This window comes from Panthera leo, chromosome D4 (genome assembly GCF_018350215.1).
Source record: "Panthera leo isolate Ple1 chromosome D4, P.leo_Ple1_pat1.1, whole genome shotgun sequence".
In the NCBI taxonomy this organism is placed as follows: Eukaryota; Metazoa; Chordata; class Mammalia; order Carnivora; family Felidae; genus Panthera; species Panthera leo.
This window is the reverse complement of record NC_056691.1, coordinates 45978368-45990441: the sequence shown is the minus strand read 5'-3', so window position 1 is coordinate 45990441 and position 12074 is coordinate 45978368. Positions and strand designations below refer to the sequence as shown.

Below are 12074 nucleotides of genomic sequence, written 5' to 3'. Positions count from 1 at the left end.
GGAAGCAGGCCGCTATCCTATGACCTACGCCCCTGGAACTGAATTCTGCCAACAAGCACTTAAGCCTGAATGAGGACCCGGAGCTCCAAATGAGAACAAGTCCTGAGTGTACCTTGTGTGACCTTGTGTGACCCTGAACACAGGAGTCAGCTAAGCTGCACCCACACTCCTGGGGCTCAGAAAGTGTGTATTGTTTTAAGCTGCTAAATTTGTGCTAATTTGTTCTACAGCAACAGAAAACTAATCTATGTAGTCTAATTTCCAACCTTGTGATAAAAATGATTTGCTCCCTCTGTAATAATGGAATAGTCCTAGCCTGGTCAAGAAAACAGAGTGTGGATACCAAAGGGAACCCATTCCCTGCAAACCTAGAACTGTTACTGCACCAGGGGTCGTGAATGAAGCAGTCTGCCTTATTAGAAGAAAAACAATGGGGGTGCCTGGGTGGCTCAGTCAGTTGAGCGACTAACTCTTTTGATTTCAGCTCAGGTCATGATCCCAGGGTTGTGGGATCAAGTCCTGCCTCAGGCTCAAAGCTGAGCATGGAGCCTGCTTGAGATATTCTCTCTCTCTCTCTCTCTCTCTCTCTCTCTCTCTCTCTCTCTCTCTCTCTCTCTCTCCCCGCCCTCCCTCTGCCCCTCTCCCCTGCTTACAAATACACTCTTACTCTCTAAAATAAATTTTTTAAAAAAGAAGAAAAACAACGGACATGAGAAAGCCTCTCTCCTCTTGAAGTTAGAACTGAAACCAGAAGCTTCAATTTTTGTCGGACTTGCTGTACTGCTCATTAATTACTCTAACCACTTGTCTAGTCTAAGGGGGGTGGGGTGAGATCTCTGTTCTCCAGAGTCCAGATAATTTACCCCAAAACCATAAGTAGTAAATAAAGGTGACCGAGAAGCTCTGGCTCCACCAGCACATAAAAACTCATTCCTGTGTCATTACTCTCTCCAGAATTCAGGTCAAATTTAAATCTTCCTTTGGTACCAACATTCAAAAAGCTTAGAATATCTTACCTTGCGAGGAGGACGCAGTCAACATTCTTTATCTTCCCCAAAATTAAGGCATCAGAAGGCTGAACATAATGAAAAATGGTTACAACCCAGTGACGTGGATACACTCATATATAAACAATTTAAAAACTGCCACTTCCATTGTTCAACCACAAAAGGATTCATGAGAACTTGGAAGATATGCTTTTAAAGAAGTACAAGAGTCTATATTTGATTAACTTAGTCACTAATACTGAGCCTTCTACAAGCACAGAAAGTCACAGGACCTGGAGAGCTGCCCTGGGTGCATGGGGTAGACCACACTTAGCAAGAACTATTTGTAGCCAAGCGCCCCGGGGATTCTGATGTCACTAACGCTGATCAAAGAGAGATGTGTCAAGGGTATTGGGCGGGTACAAGAACAGGTGCAGAAAGGAGTTCACTGTCACAGAATTTAAGGACTCCGCACTGGAACAGTTTGCCATGTTAACCAGGTCTTAGATGGTCATGGGACGACCTGAGATAATGGAGAGGAAGGTCCCGACAACTTGAAGGGGGCGGGGGGGTGGGGAGGGTTAAGAAAACAGGAGACCGTGAAGTGAGCCAAGGCGAAAGCAGGACTTAGAGAACACAAGGTCAATCTATAGCCTTGGATGAAAAGGAGGACTGGGTTGAGACTGCCAGATGCAGGGATCTTACAGGACCAGGAGAACCATCGAGTTTGGAAGCAACACTATGGAATTAGAAGGCAGACACCTCATCCTAGCTGGCTGACACAAGAGCTGGAAGAACAAATAGCCTCCATGCAACAGAAAAGGAGTGTTTTATTTCCAGTTTAGTTATGCTATTGTGTTCTGCATCCTCAGGAAATCCCCCCTTTGGGCCAGGGCTTACTGAGAAGAGGCCACTTTGCATTATTTGCTACCGTGTGTCATCAGTCTGTCTCCAAAATTAGTATGGAAGACACACAGGCCCCAATTAGAAGCTGATTTGAATGCAGAGATCTGAAGAAGTGCAGTTGCGGTCTCTGAAATGAGTGTCTGGCTTCTAGAGATAAAAATTGAGAAGTTGTGTGTGCACGTTCAAAAGCCATGTTCTCAATCGTGTGAAGTCCAAGGCACTCTTAGGGACACGGTCTCAGCTGGCAGAGCCCAGTGACAGGAATACTGGCCCCTCTCAGCCGGGGGCAGAGAGCCCTGTGCTGCCACGACAAAAGCAATTTAAAAAAAGTTCTTTTTAACTTAAAAACCTAGCCAGCAAGAAGAAAGGAAGAGGCTGGTATGTCTCTGCTAACTGGATATGAACCTTGCCAAATGGAGTATCCACGTATTTTTCTGTTCGTCCTTCCAAGATCTCAGGATCATCCAGGCCTGTTCCACCAATTATTCCAATCTAAAGGAGACAATAAGAAAACAACATATTTGGTCATTTTTCATTGTAAACAAGACCATTATTTCATGCAAGTTCATTTATTCATACATATATGCTCTTCACCATTCCTGCTAAGTCCTAGTTATTTTTAAAAAACTGAACATCACAGGGGCGCCTGGGTGGCTCAGTCGGTTGAGCGTCCGACTTCGGCCCAGGTCATGATCTCGCAGTCCGTGAGTTCGAGCCCCACGTCGGGCTCTGTGCTGACAGCTCAGACCCTGGAGCCTGTTTCAGATTCTGTGTCTCCCTGTCTCTGCCCCTCCCGCGTTCATGCTCTGTCTCTTTCTGTCTCAAAAATAAACATTGAAAAAAAAAATTAAAAAAAACAACAACTGAACATCACAGAAAAACAATCACTCATTCAATACACATTTGAGAGCCTTCTATATTCCAGAAATAACCAATGCATGGGACATATTTTGGACTATATGACATTTGTTTCTGACTATGGAAATAACAAAGGTAGCATAGAAAAATACTTTAACTAGCTTAAGTTAGAAAAGCAAACCTAAAAATGAGGCATGTGGTTCTAACCAATCTTGTTTTCTCTACTAAATGGGTTATGGAGTAAGAAATGCTCAAAAGACGGCCAGGACAGAAAATATTCTGTATCCCCATCCAGTAATGATTTCTCTTCATTATGCCATTTGATAAAGAAACAAGAAAGATTTTCTTTCCTAGGCCACTGAAATCACAGAGCTGTAAGAGATCATGATAGAAGAGTCTGAAAAAGCATAAAAAGTTAGCTTCATGTATATTTATAAAATCAAACTATCCTTCATATATATGTAAATATAAATAAGTAATGCAAGTTCTAAATTAAAAAAAATTTTTTAAAGTTTTTTTAACGTTTATTTATTATTGAGAGAGAGAGAGAGAGAGAGAGAGAGACAGAGCATGAACATGGGAGGGGCAGAGAGAGGGGGAGACACAGAATCCGAAGGAGGCTCCAGGCCCCGAACTGTTAGCATAGAGCCCAATGCGGGGCTCAAACTCAATACTGGCGAGATCATGACCTGAGCAGAAGTTGGACGCTTAACTGACTGAGCCACCCAGGAGCCCCTAAAATTTTTTTAATGTTTATTTATTTTTGAGAGAGAAAGAGAGGGGGAGGGACAGAAAGAGGGAGATACAGAATCCAAAGGAGGCTCCAGTCTCTGAGCTGTCAGCACAGAGCCTGATGAGGGGCTCGAACTTGTAAACTGTGAGATCATGACCTGAGCTGAAGTCAGACGCTTAACTGACTGGGCCACCCAGGCACCCCAACAAGTTCTAAATTTTTTAAGTTCAAGTGTTGTATTGCATTTTCCAGAGATGAACTTATTAGTCCTTGTCTCCAGGTGCTAATCAGAGTTACAGGAACCTGATACTGCAATTCCAGAGTTAATTTGATGACTAAGAAACACAAACAAGAATAATTACAAAGACAACTAAATATTAACTGAACAGTTAACTAAAACTTCAATGACTGAAATCATTCAGGTTCCCTGGGCTGACAGTTCCTCAAAGAGAAACAGGATTTAAATTACTGATGACAGGTTAAAAGAGAGGACACTTTATTAGAAACTGAATGGAAAGTGACCTGCACGTTTTCCTTTTTTTCAACAAAAAGCTTTAAATCTATTGTCACTGGAGTAAAATTTCTACTAAATGAAAGAAAGCAGCTCCTTGAGAAAAAATTCCAGAGTTAAGAATTAACTGAACATCTGAGTGATTTTCAGATCAAGTGACACAAGTTGACTTCTATTTAATATGTGGGAAAATGGCCACCTCTCTGGCCCGCGGTTTTCTGGAAGGAAAACCAAACAGAATAAAACAACACAGGTAATTTAGTGAGATTTTACTGAAGAACTGCTAGTTACAGGATTCAGACCTTTAAAAATATCCCCCCAACGTCCTCAAGTGGCTAAACCAGTTTTTGAAGTTGGTGCCACCTTGTGGTATGTTAAAACCACAGCAGGTTACACATTCGATGCGGACCCCACATTTCTCTCGTATCTTGCTACCACGTAAGACAAAACCCACATTGCAGTTTTGAAATCAACAGAAATGTTCATTTAAGTCAGTACATTTAAACCATGACAATTTTGATAGAAAAAAATTTTTTTTAATTTGGTTTTATATAATCCTAACCCTTCCTTTCGCTGGGCCAGGGCATCTCACATCCGGATTCAATACTGGATTCTCAGACTTGTACATACAAGACAACACAGACTTTGTTGTGAAACCACCTCGGTTTGGGGGAAGCTAGCCCAGCCTCGCAGCAGCGATGAAGAAATGCCAACCAGGGATCCTGCTGCAGTCTGGAGCCCCTGGGCCCGCTATCAGCAGCCCCAAGCTTCAGTCCGCAGCACCCTGGCTGCATGACTGCATTAGGTAGCTGGTAACTCAGCCCTCAGAGAAGAACACGTAGTTTCACTGGGCATGAAAGCAAGAGCTGCTACCGCTCCCCAGAAGGTTGGAACAGGGTCTCGGGCACTGGAATTATCTATAGGTGAACACATCCAGTCATCTAACCGGCTCCAATTGTTCATGGAAAACCACATCTCAAAAGGGATACAGAACACATGTAGCAAACTGCATACTGCCATATCGGGGAAATAGACCTCTAACCATTTTTCTGCTGTGGAGGGAGGCCAGCAGTGCCAGAATGGGGCAATGTTGCCACCTGCTGGCTCCACAGCAAAGTACAACTAGGAGGGAACTCTCTCAAGCACCCATGGCCTACCTAATAGGGTGTCACGTGGAGCCTCTCAATTCAACAGTCCATCTAGTACTTGCCTTGGTAATGCCTTAGTGATGAAGTAATTGTGTCTGAGTACTTACAAGTCACAGGCACTAGGCTGAGTGCTTCAGATGCCTTACCTCAACTGATCTTCACAACCACCCTGCAAGACAGGCCCCACAGTGTCACAGTCACTTTACCAAAGACAAAAAAAAAAAAGCATCAGATTAAGAAACTTGTCCAAGAAGTAAGGAGCAAAGCTGGAATAGGAACCTAGGTCTTTCATGCTCAACTACAACGATGTACTACTACCTTCCAATATCCCCTGGAGTCCTTTACAGCATCGTACCGTACTGGGAAAGTTTTTCTGTCTCCGTGTATTAAGGAAACTGATGTCCAGAGAGGTCAGATTCTGGACCGGGGTCACAGAGCGAACAGAAATAATGACTCTGGCATCTACGCAAACACCTAAGAAGGGAGGGGACTCTCCATCAGTGACTTCATCCACACTCAGGAAGCAACGACAGGACCTTACCAGGCCTTCTGGGTCAGAAGCATCAGCCCTCCATCCAGGAAACCCTAGACTGCTAGAAATAAATATGTTTGGAGACAAGGATGGAATTCCTAGGTCACTTTACACCAGATAAAGTTCTAAAATAGAGACCCCCCCCCCCAACCTGGTCAATCATGGTCACTGCCAAATTATAACAGCTACTGGGTTCATTCCATACTTTCCCACCGACAGACCACCGAGTCAACTTCCTTCAAAAGAGAAGAGAGTTTGACTTCCTGAGAGTGCAAAAGCATTTTATCTAAATGTTGGCTTACCTGGCCACAATGGTTATTTCCAGCAATGCTAAAAGGGCTCACACTAACCCCCTATCCTGCGTCCTTTTCCCCTGGTACCTAGACCTAGGAGATTTCACATATCCCACTTGGTTTCAAGAACCACTCACCATCACTCTGAGGCCCAGATACACTACCTGAAGGAACCTAGCACTCCACGACGGCATTCTCAAAACACCGTAACCCCAAGCAGTTGAGACTAGCTCATGCCAGAGAGGTGGGCTTCCTCTGAGCGCTTCAAGCTCACAAGGAGGCAAGAAGGCCAGAGCTCAAGCTGGCAGCAATCCCTTATCTGAGCATTTCAGTCCTGCAGCCCCGGCTGCCGTTGACCTATTTGGCAAGCACAAGAGACAAAAGTTCTCCCTTAATTGAGCCAACCTGGCTTTGAGCCTCCCAGGGCCTTGCAAAATCCCAGAAGCCCAGCTGTATGGGGACAGAGTGGCCAAATGTCTCAGTCTGGGTGGCCTGTTGAAAACCTGCAATACGGTCCAGATAGCTGGTGGCTCCATCTCGGACAAGATGCCCTTCTCCGTAAGCCACCCTTGTAGGTGATGGTTATTGGCTGAACTGGTTCCCCCCAAATCCGTATTTTGAAGCACTAATATCTAATATCTCAGAATGCAACTCTTTTCGGAAATAGGATCTTTGTTGAGGTAATTAAAGTTAAATGAAGTCACAGGAAGGGCCCTAATCCAATATGACTGGTATCCCTATAAAACAAGATTAGGAACACAAACACACAGAGGGAAGACCATGTGAGGCACAGGAAGCTGGCTGACTGCAAGCCAAGGAGAGGCCTCAGAAGCAACCAACCGTGCTGACACCTGGATCTTGGCCTCCCAGCCTCCAGACAAAGAATAAATGTCTGTTGCCTAAGTAACAGTTTGCGGTACTTTGCTATGGCGGCACTGGGAAACTAATCTGGTCATGTGATATTCTGATCAGAGATAACCTTGGGGCTCAGAACATCTGTAGCTTTACTTAACCAACCACCTCTTGCAAAGTCAGGATGTTTATTCTAATGGGTAGACACCCCCCTTGAAGATATAATTCACCTCCTGAAATGGCCAATTTTTTTATACTCTGGTTTCTCTTCAGATCGCATAAATCTTTCGCCTTTTACTGAAATGGCCAACTTTTTTTTCTTTTTTGAGAAGGATTTTCCTCAATGCTAATTGTATTCTGTAGAGCTTTCCTTCCCTTGTGGCACAGCAGCAGGAATGTTCCCGGTGTTCCCCCTGGGTCAGCTCCGGGATACGAGAATCCTGTGGGGAACTTTCAATACTGAAGCTCAGGTCCAAGATTCCAGAGACTCTGATTAACCGGGCAAGGCAAGGTTTGTGTTCTTAAAGCTCCTCAGGTAGTTCTAATGTGCAGCCAGAAATGAGCACCCCCACCCTATGGCCCAGACCACGAATTGCCAAAATCTGGACTAGCTGAGGCTAAATAAATAACGCTCCTGAAAGAGATCCTGTCTGTGTCCTAAGCCCCAGAACCTGTGAATGTTACCTTACTGGATTAAGTTACAAATCTCGAGACAGGGAGATTATCCTGGATTATCTGGGTAGGCCCTAAATGTCCTTATAAGACGGTCAAATGGGAAAGAAGGTGACGTGATCCGGGGCCATGAGCCAAGGAACACTGGTGATCTCTAGATGCTGGAAAAGCAAGGGACCGGGACTCTCCCTTGGCTCTTCCAAGAGGAGCCACTCTACTGACACTCCCATTTTAGCCCAGTTAGGACTCATTCTTGCACTTCTAACCTCCAGAACTGCGAGAAAATACATCTGCATTGTTTTAAGCCATCCAGTCTGTGGTTATGGTTATAGCAGCCATGGGAAACTAGAACACCAAGAAGCATCTGAAGAGCTTGTTCTGAGTGCAGAAACCTGGCCTTTTCAAAGCTCCCCGGGTCAGCAGCTATCACACTCTAGTGGGCTTCTGAATACACTGAGGCTGTTTAAAACCCAGATTGCTGGACACCCCCAACCCCCAGAGGTTCTGATTCCGCAGGCCTGGGGTAGGCCTGATAACGTGCCTTTCTAACAAATCCCCAAGGTGGGTGCAGATGCATCATACACTTTGGAAACGATTGCTTTAGATGTTTCTGAGGCACAGACTAGAATACCATGATCATGGGGCACCTGGGTGGTTCAGTCGGTAAGCGTCCTGACTTAGGCTCAGGTCATGATCTCGCAGTTCAAGGGTTCGAGGCCCGCGCTGGGCTCTGTGCTGACAGCTCAGAGCCTGGAGCCTGCTTTAGATTCTGTGTCTCTCTCTCTCTCTCTCTCTCTCTCTCTCTCTCTCTCTGCCCCTCCCCTGCTCACGCTTTCTCTCTCTCAAAAATAAATAAACATTAAAAAAAAACTTAAAACATAGAATACCATGATCACAATCACAATTAGGGATTAGAGTCCATTGGACACAAAAATTTATATCACCTGTTTGCTCATCGGTACTGAAAAGGAGATCCTTAATTTATAGAATGATGAGAATCAAGTGAAATAATGCATTAATATCTGTCACCGTTTCTGTATATCTTCCCACTTCCAGCAACAACAAAACAAAAATGAACATCCCTTGAAGCAACAACAAAAAGCCCCCTATTGCTTGGTCTTTCTCTGCTGGTCGGAATGCAAACTGGGCTGCTCCCACATCTCCTCACCAGGTAGTCTCTGTCTCAGGGATCTGGCCCAGGTCCCTCAACCCAGCGTGTACTGGCTCTCCTGGGAGTGTCGGGAAACCCATGGGGACACTTCTGGCTGCCACAACAAGGGGGCAGGAGCGCCACGGGCATTTTGTGGGGAGGCGTCCAGGATGCACTATATGCCTGGCAATGCTCAGCGCAGCCCTACAAAAGGAGGAAGCGTCCTGTCCAAAATGCCACTGTGACCCCAGGCAAAAAATGAAGCCTCCAGCTTCCAGTTGAGGCCTGGTTTCGGAGAGTCGCTCAAGGACTCTCAGTCTGAAGGCCTCTGCCAGCCACACTCAGGCAGCCACAAGGAGAGCTCAAAAGGCCCATTCATCACAGTCTAGACTCCGTGACTTGCCTGTCTCTCTCCATACCATTTTGTTGACAGCTCACTGCACACTTATGATGGAACCGTATTTCCTCCTTGTGATAACAACCGTGATTAATAAGGCTTATTTTTAATCCCCCAGAGCAGCTGCCTGGGGGAACCATAGCCAGCTGAAAGAGCCCTTTAGAATGTTCTGTCCGGGTGCCAAAAACCAGTTTAGCCCTCTGCATGGTCATACGTACCACCTGCCCGTGACTGATGTTGGAGGATGATGCCTCCCTGAGGTCCTCCCAGACAACAGCTATCCTTAATAACATGGGAGAGTAGCCAGTGGGCATGGGGAGGGGGGTGCAGGCTGCATGATCTCTCTACTCACACAATAAAACAGGACATGTCGTATTTCGGAACTGCCTCACATCCAGCTGGGGGCACACCAGGCTCTGGGCCCAATTCTATCACTATCTAGGTCCAGCTGTATAGTCCTGGACACCTTAGTCGACCTTTCCAGGCCTCAGCTTTATGTCCACAAAAAGGGTCTGTGTGGCTATGTGGTCTTAAGAAATGTTCCAGCTCTACATTTCACAATCTGGAGACAGGGTATGGTTTTTAGGAGCCCATTTTGCTCTGCACGCTGGCACCTTGTGTCTCCTGCATAGGACGTAGCCTCAGCAGTCTGAGGGATTTGGCGTTGCCATCATGGTTTCTCAAAGCACAGCAGTCACCCTTCTAAGCTCAAAGAGCAATCAGCCAGCAGGCCTAGCACTATTTGTCCCTCTTAATTTTATATTCAGCAGCTCGCCAAGACCAAAGATATACGTCATTCAGTATTTACATCAGGGCTCTAGTCAATGCCCGTTCTGCACTTAAGTGTACTGCACTAATTTCACAGGGATTGTGTGACTGGAGAATGTCAAACAAGACTGAAGGGAGTCTGTTTCCATAACCATCCCTCTCTGCTCCTAATGTCACTTTAAGTGTACTCCTATAAGGGAAAGGTGATCACTTCCGCTGCTTAGCCACTGAAAGCTGTCATCTAATAAGACCTAGCAAAATAACTGTTGGAGAAAAGACTTGTAAAATTTATTTCAGCTCCCGCACTAATAAGCACTAACATCTAATAAGTTTCAACCATGTGCTAGACAGATTAATTGTCACCATCCCAGCAAACCCTGCAGGAAAATCCCCACTTAAAAGACGGACACCTAAAGAACTCACCTACTTTGCTCATAAGCATGGTAAACATTTTCTGCTTGTCCTCTGCTACTGACAAGGGAGAGGCCTTCTACAAATGTTTGTTAAGCGCAAGATTCTTTTCAAAATGTCAAAGCTGAGTTTCATGTCTGAGTATGAATGCAACACTCTCTACCCTACCCCTTCTCATTCTAAGTGTCTCATTAAGAGCTGCAAGGGCTAATAAACTCATCACTCTGGCTGAATACACACCGCAGAGATTTGCCTTCTCCCAAAAGAACTGAACACAAAGGCGGGAATCAGGAGATAACCGAAGAGGGATCTATCCCAGACCTTCCTATCCCATCCGCCAAGAATTTCTAAAGTCAAACAAATTTACTGAGTTCTTAGCCAATCATAAACAACCTAGAAGAGATCTGAAGTTTCATCATCAATATTTCCATTGCTCTGTAATTCTACACTCTTCTCCCGAGACTACAACCAGGATGTGTTTAAAAAGCCCCAGGGAAGCTCGAGGCACCCTTCAGAACTCGGGCCCTCCCCTGGCCAAAGCTTCCACCGAACAAAGATCCCTTGTATGGAGACCTGTGAGGTCCGAGGGTACAAGAAAACCGATCTCTAACTGTTTCAAGGTTGCAAACAAAGCAGCTTAAAGCCAGAGGCCTCCAAACAGGGAGCGGCCCGGTACTCCATTTCGGTGAGGTCAAAAAGTCTCAGAATTCCCCAAGCATTGCGCTGCAGGGAAAACTTCAGGACAGAAAAGCCCTACGTTTGAAAGCATAAGAAAAAAACCGGAAGCTCGCACAAGTTCAAGCACCCAGTTCTCCCACGTGGGCCGAGCGGGCAGCGAGCCGAGTTGGAGCGGAAGCGTGAGTACTGCCGGCACCGGGGGCGGGTCTCAGCAGTTGCGGGCGCCCACACTGCTAGTCCAGCAGCTGCCCGCCGGAAAGGAGTGGAGCTGGGGAAGCGTTGGGGGAGGGGGGGGGAGTGTGGGGAGCAAGCGCAGCCTCCACCCACCGCCCTTCTCCACTTGCCCACTCCTGGTGCGGCGCAGGTGCCTCTGAGCCCAAGGTGTGGGGGGAGAGGAGCGAGACTGCAAGCATTCTCTCTCCCCCAACCCACGCCGCTGGGCCAGCGCCCCCGGGGCCGGGCCCCAGACCCTGCCGGCCGTGGCTGGGGCGCACAGGCCCGGCGCGTGGCCCGAAGGCGCGGTCCCCCACCCACCCAGCGGGAGCAGGGCGGACTGCAGCCGCCGAGACGGCTCATCTCACCTTCACAGCCGCGGGGGTGGCACCTGAGGCCATATCTGCGCGGGGAAGCTGCTGCGGTGGCGGACGCGCTGAGTCCGGGAGCCGAGCGAGTTGTAGCGGTGGCACCGCGCGGAGCAGTGCGGAGTCCCGGGGGAGGCCCTGGCTCCTCCTCTTCCTCCCCGGGACAGCTGGATTGGCTGCTGGTGTGGGACTCGCCCCCGCCACCCCCCTCCTCAATTGGAGGTTCTCGCGTCCGGTCCTTTTGGCAGACCTTTCCGGTTCTCCGCGGTTTCTTTCTCACCCCAGTTCTAAGTAAGGGGTTCACAGTTATGATAATAATAATGGAGGCCGTTAGTTGACCCGTTGCACTGCCCCAGATTCTGTGCCTTTGCCCTTTAATCAGATCTGTTACCTTTCGCAAGATCCCTACGAGGAAGAGCGCCACTCCCTGCTCTGCCCACTGGTAGCTGCAACCTCGGCCTCCTCTGTAAAATCAGGCTGGTCGCTGTTCCAGAAGTTCTCGCGGGAGGGAGACTCCTCTGGAGGAAACTGGCTGTTCACAGACATTCTGCCCAACTGCTAACACCCGGCTGCCGAGCCTTGCTCTTCCTACTCCCGC

The 12074-nt window shown here is 47.2% G+C and overlaps 1 protein-coding gene across 4 annotated transcripts in view; it reads right to left on the bottom strand.

The window, feature by feature from the left end:
- Nucleotides 1–11733, bottom strand: part of LOC122204387 (methylthioadenosine phosphorylase) — a 47991-nt gene extending 36258 nt beyond the window's left edge. For 2 of the 4 annotated variants that reach the window (XM_042911816.1, XM_042911814.1), the window contains exons 1-3: nucleotides 11477–11609; nucleotides 2298–2384; nucleotides 1017–1075 (exon numbers count right to left, since the gene is read on the bottom strand). In XM_042911816.1, the coding sequence (XP_042767750.1) occupies nucleotides 1017–1075; nucleotides 2298–2384; nucleotides 11477–11509 (179 nt within the window). In that variant the 5' untranslated portion in view covers nucleotides 11510–11609. Of the gene's footprint in view, nucleotides 1–1016; nucleotides 1076–1279; nucleotides 1531–2297; nucleotides 2385–11476 lie in introns of those variants that run through there. The other 2 variants (XM_042911817.1, XM_042911815.1) reach the window with 2 other exon arrangements.
- Between the last annotated feature and the right edge of the window lie 341 nt (nucleotides 11734–12074).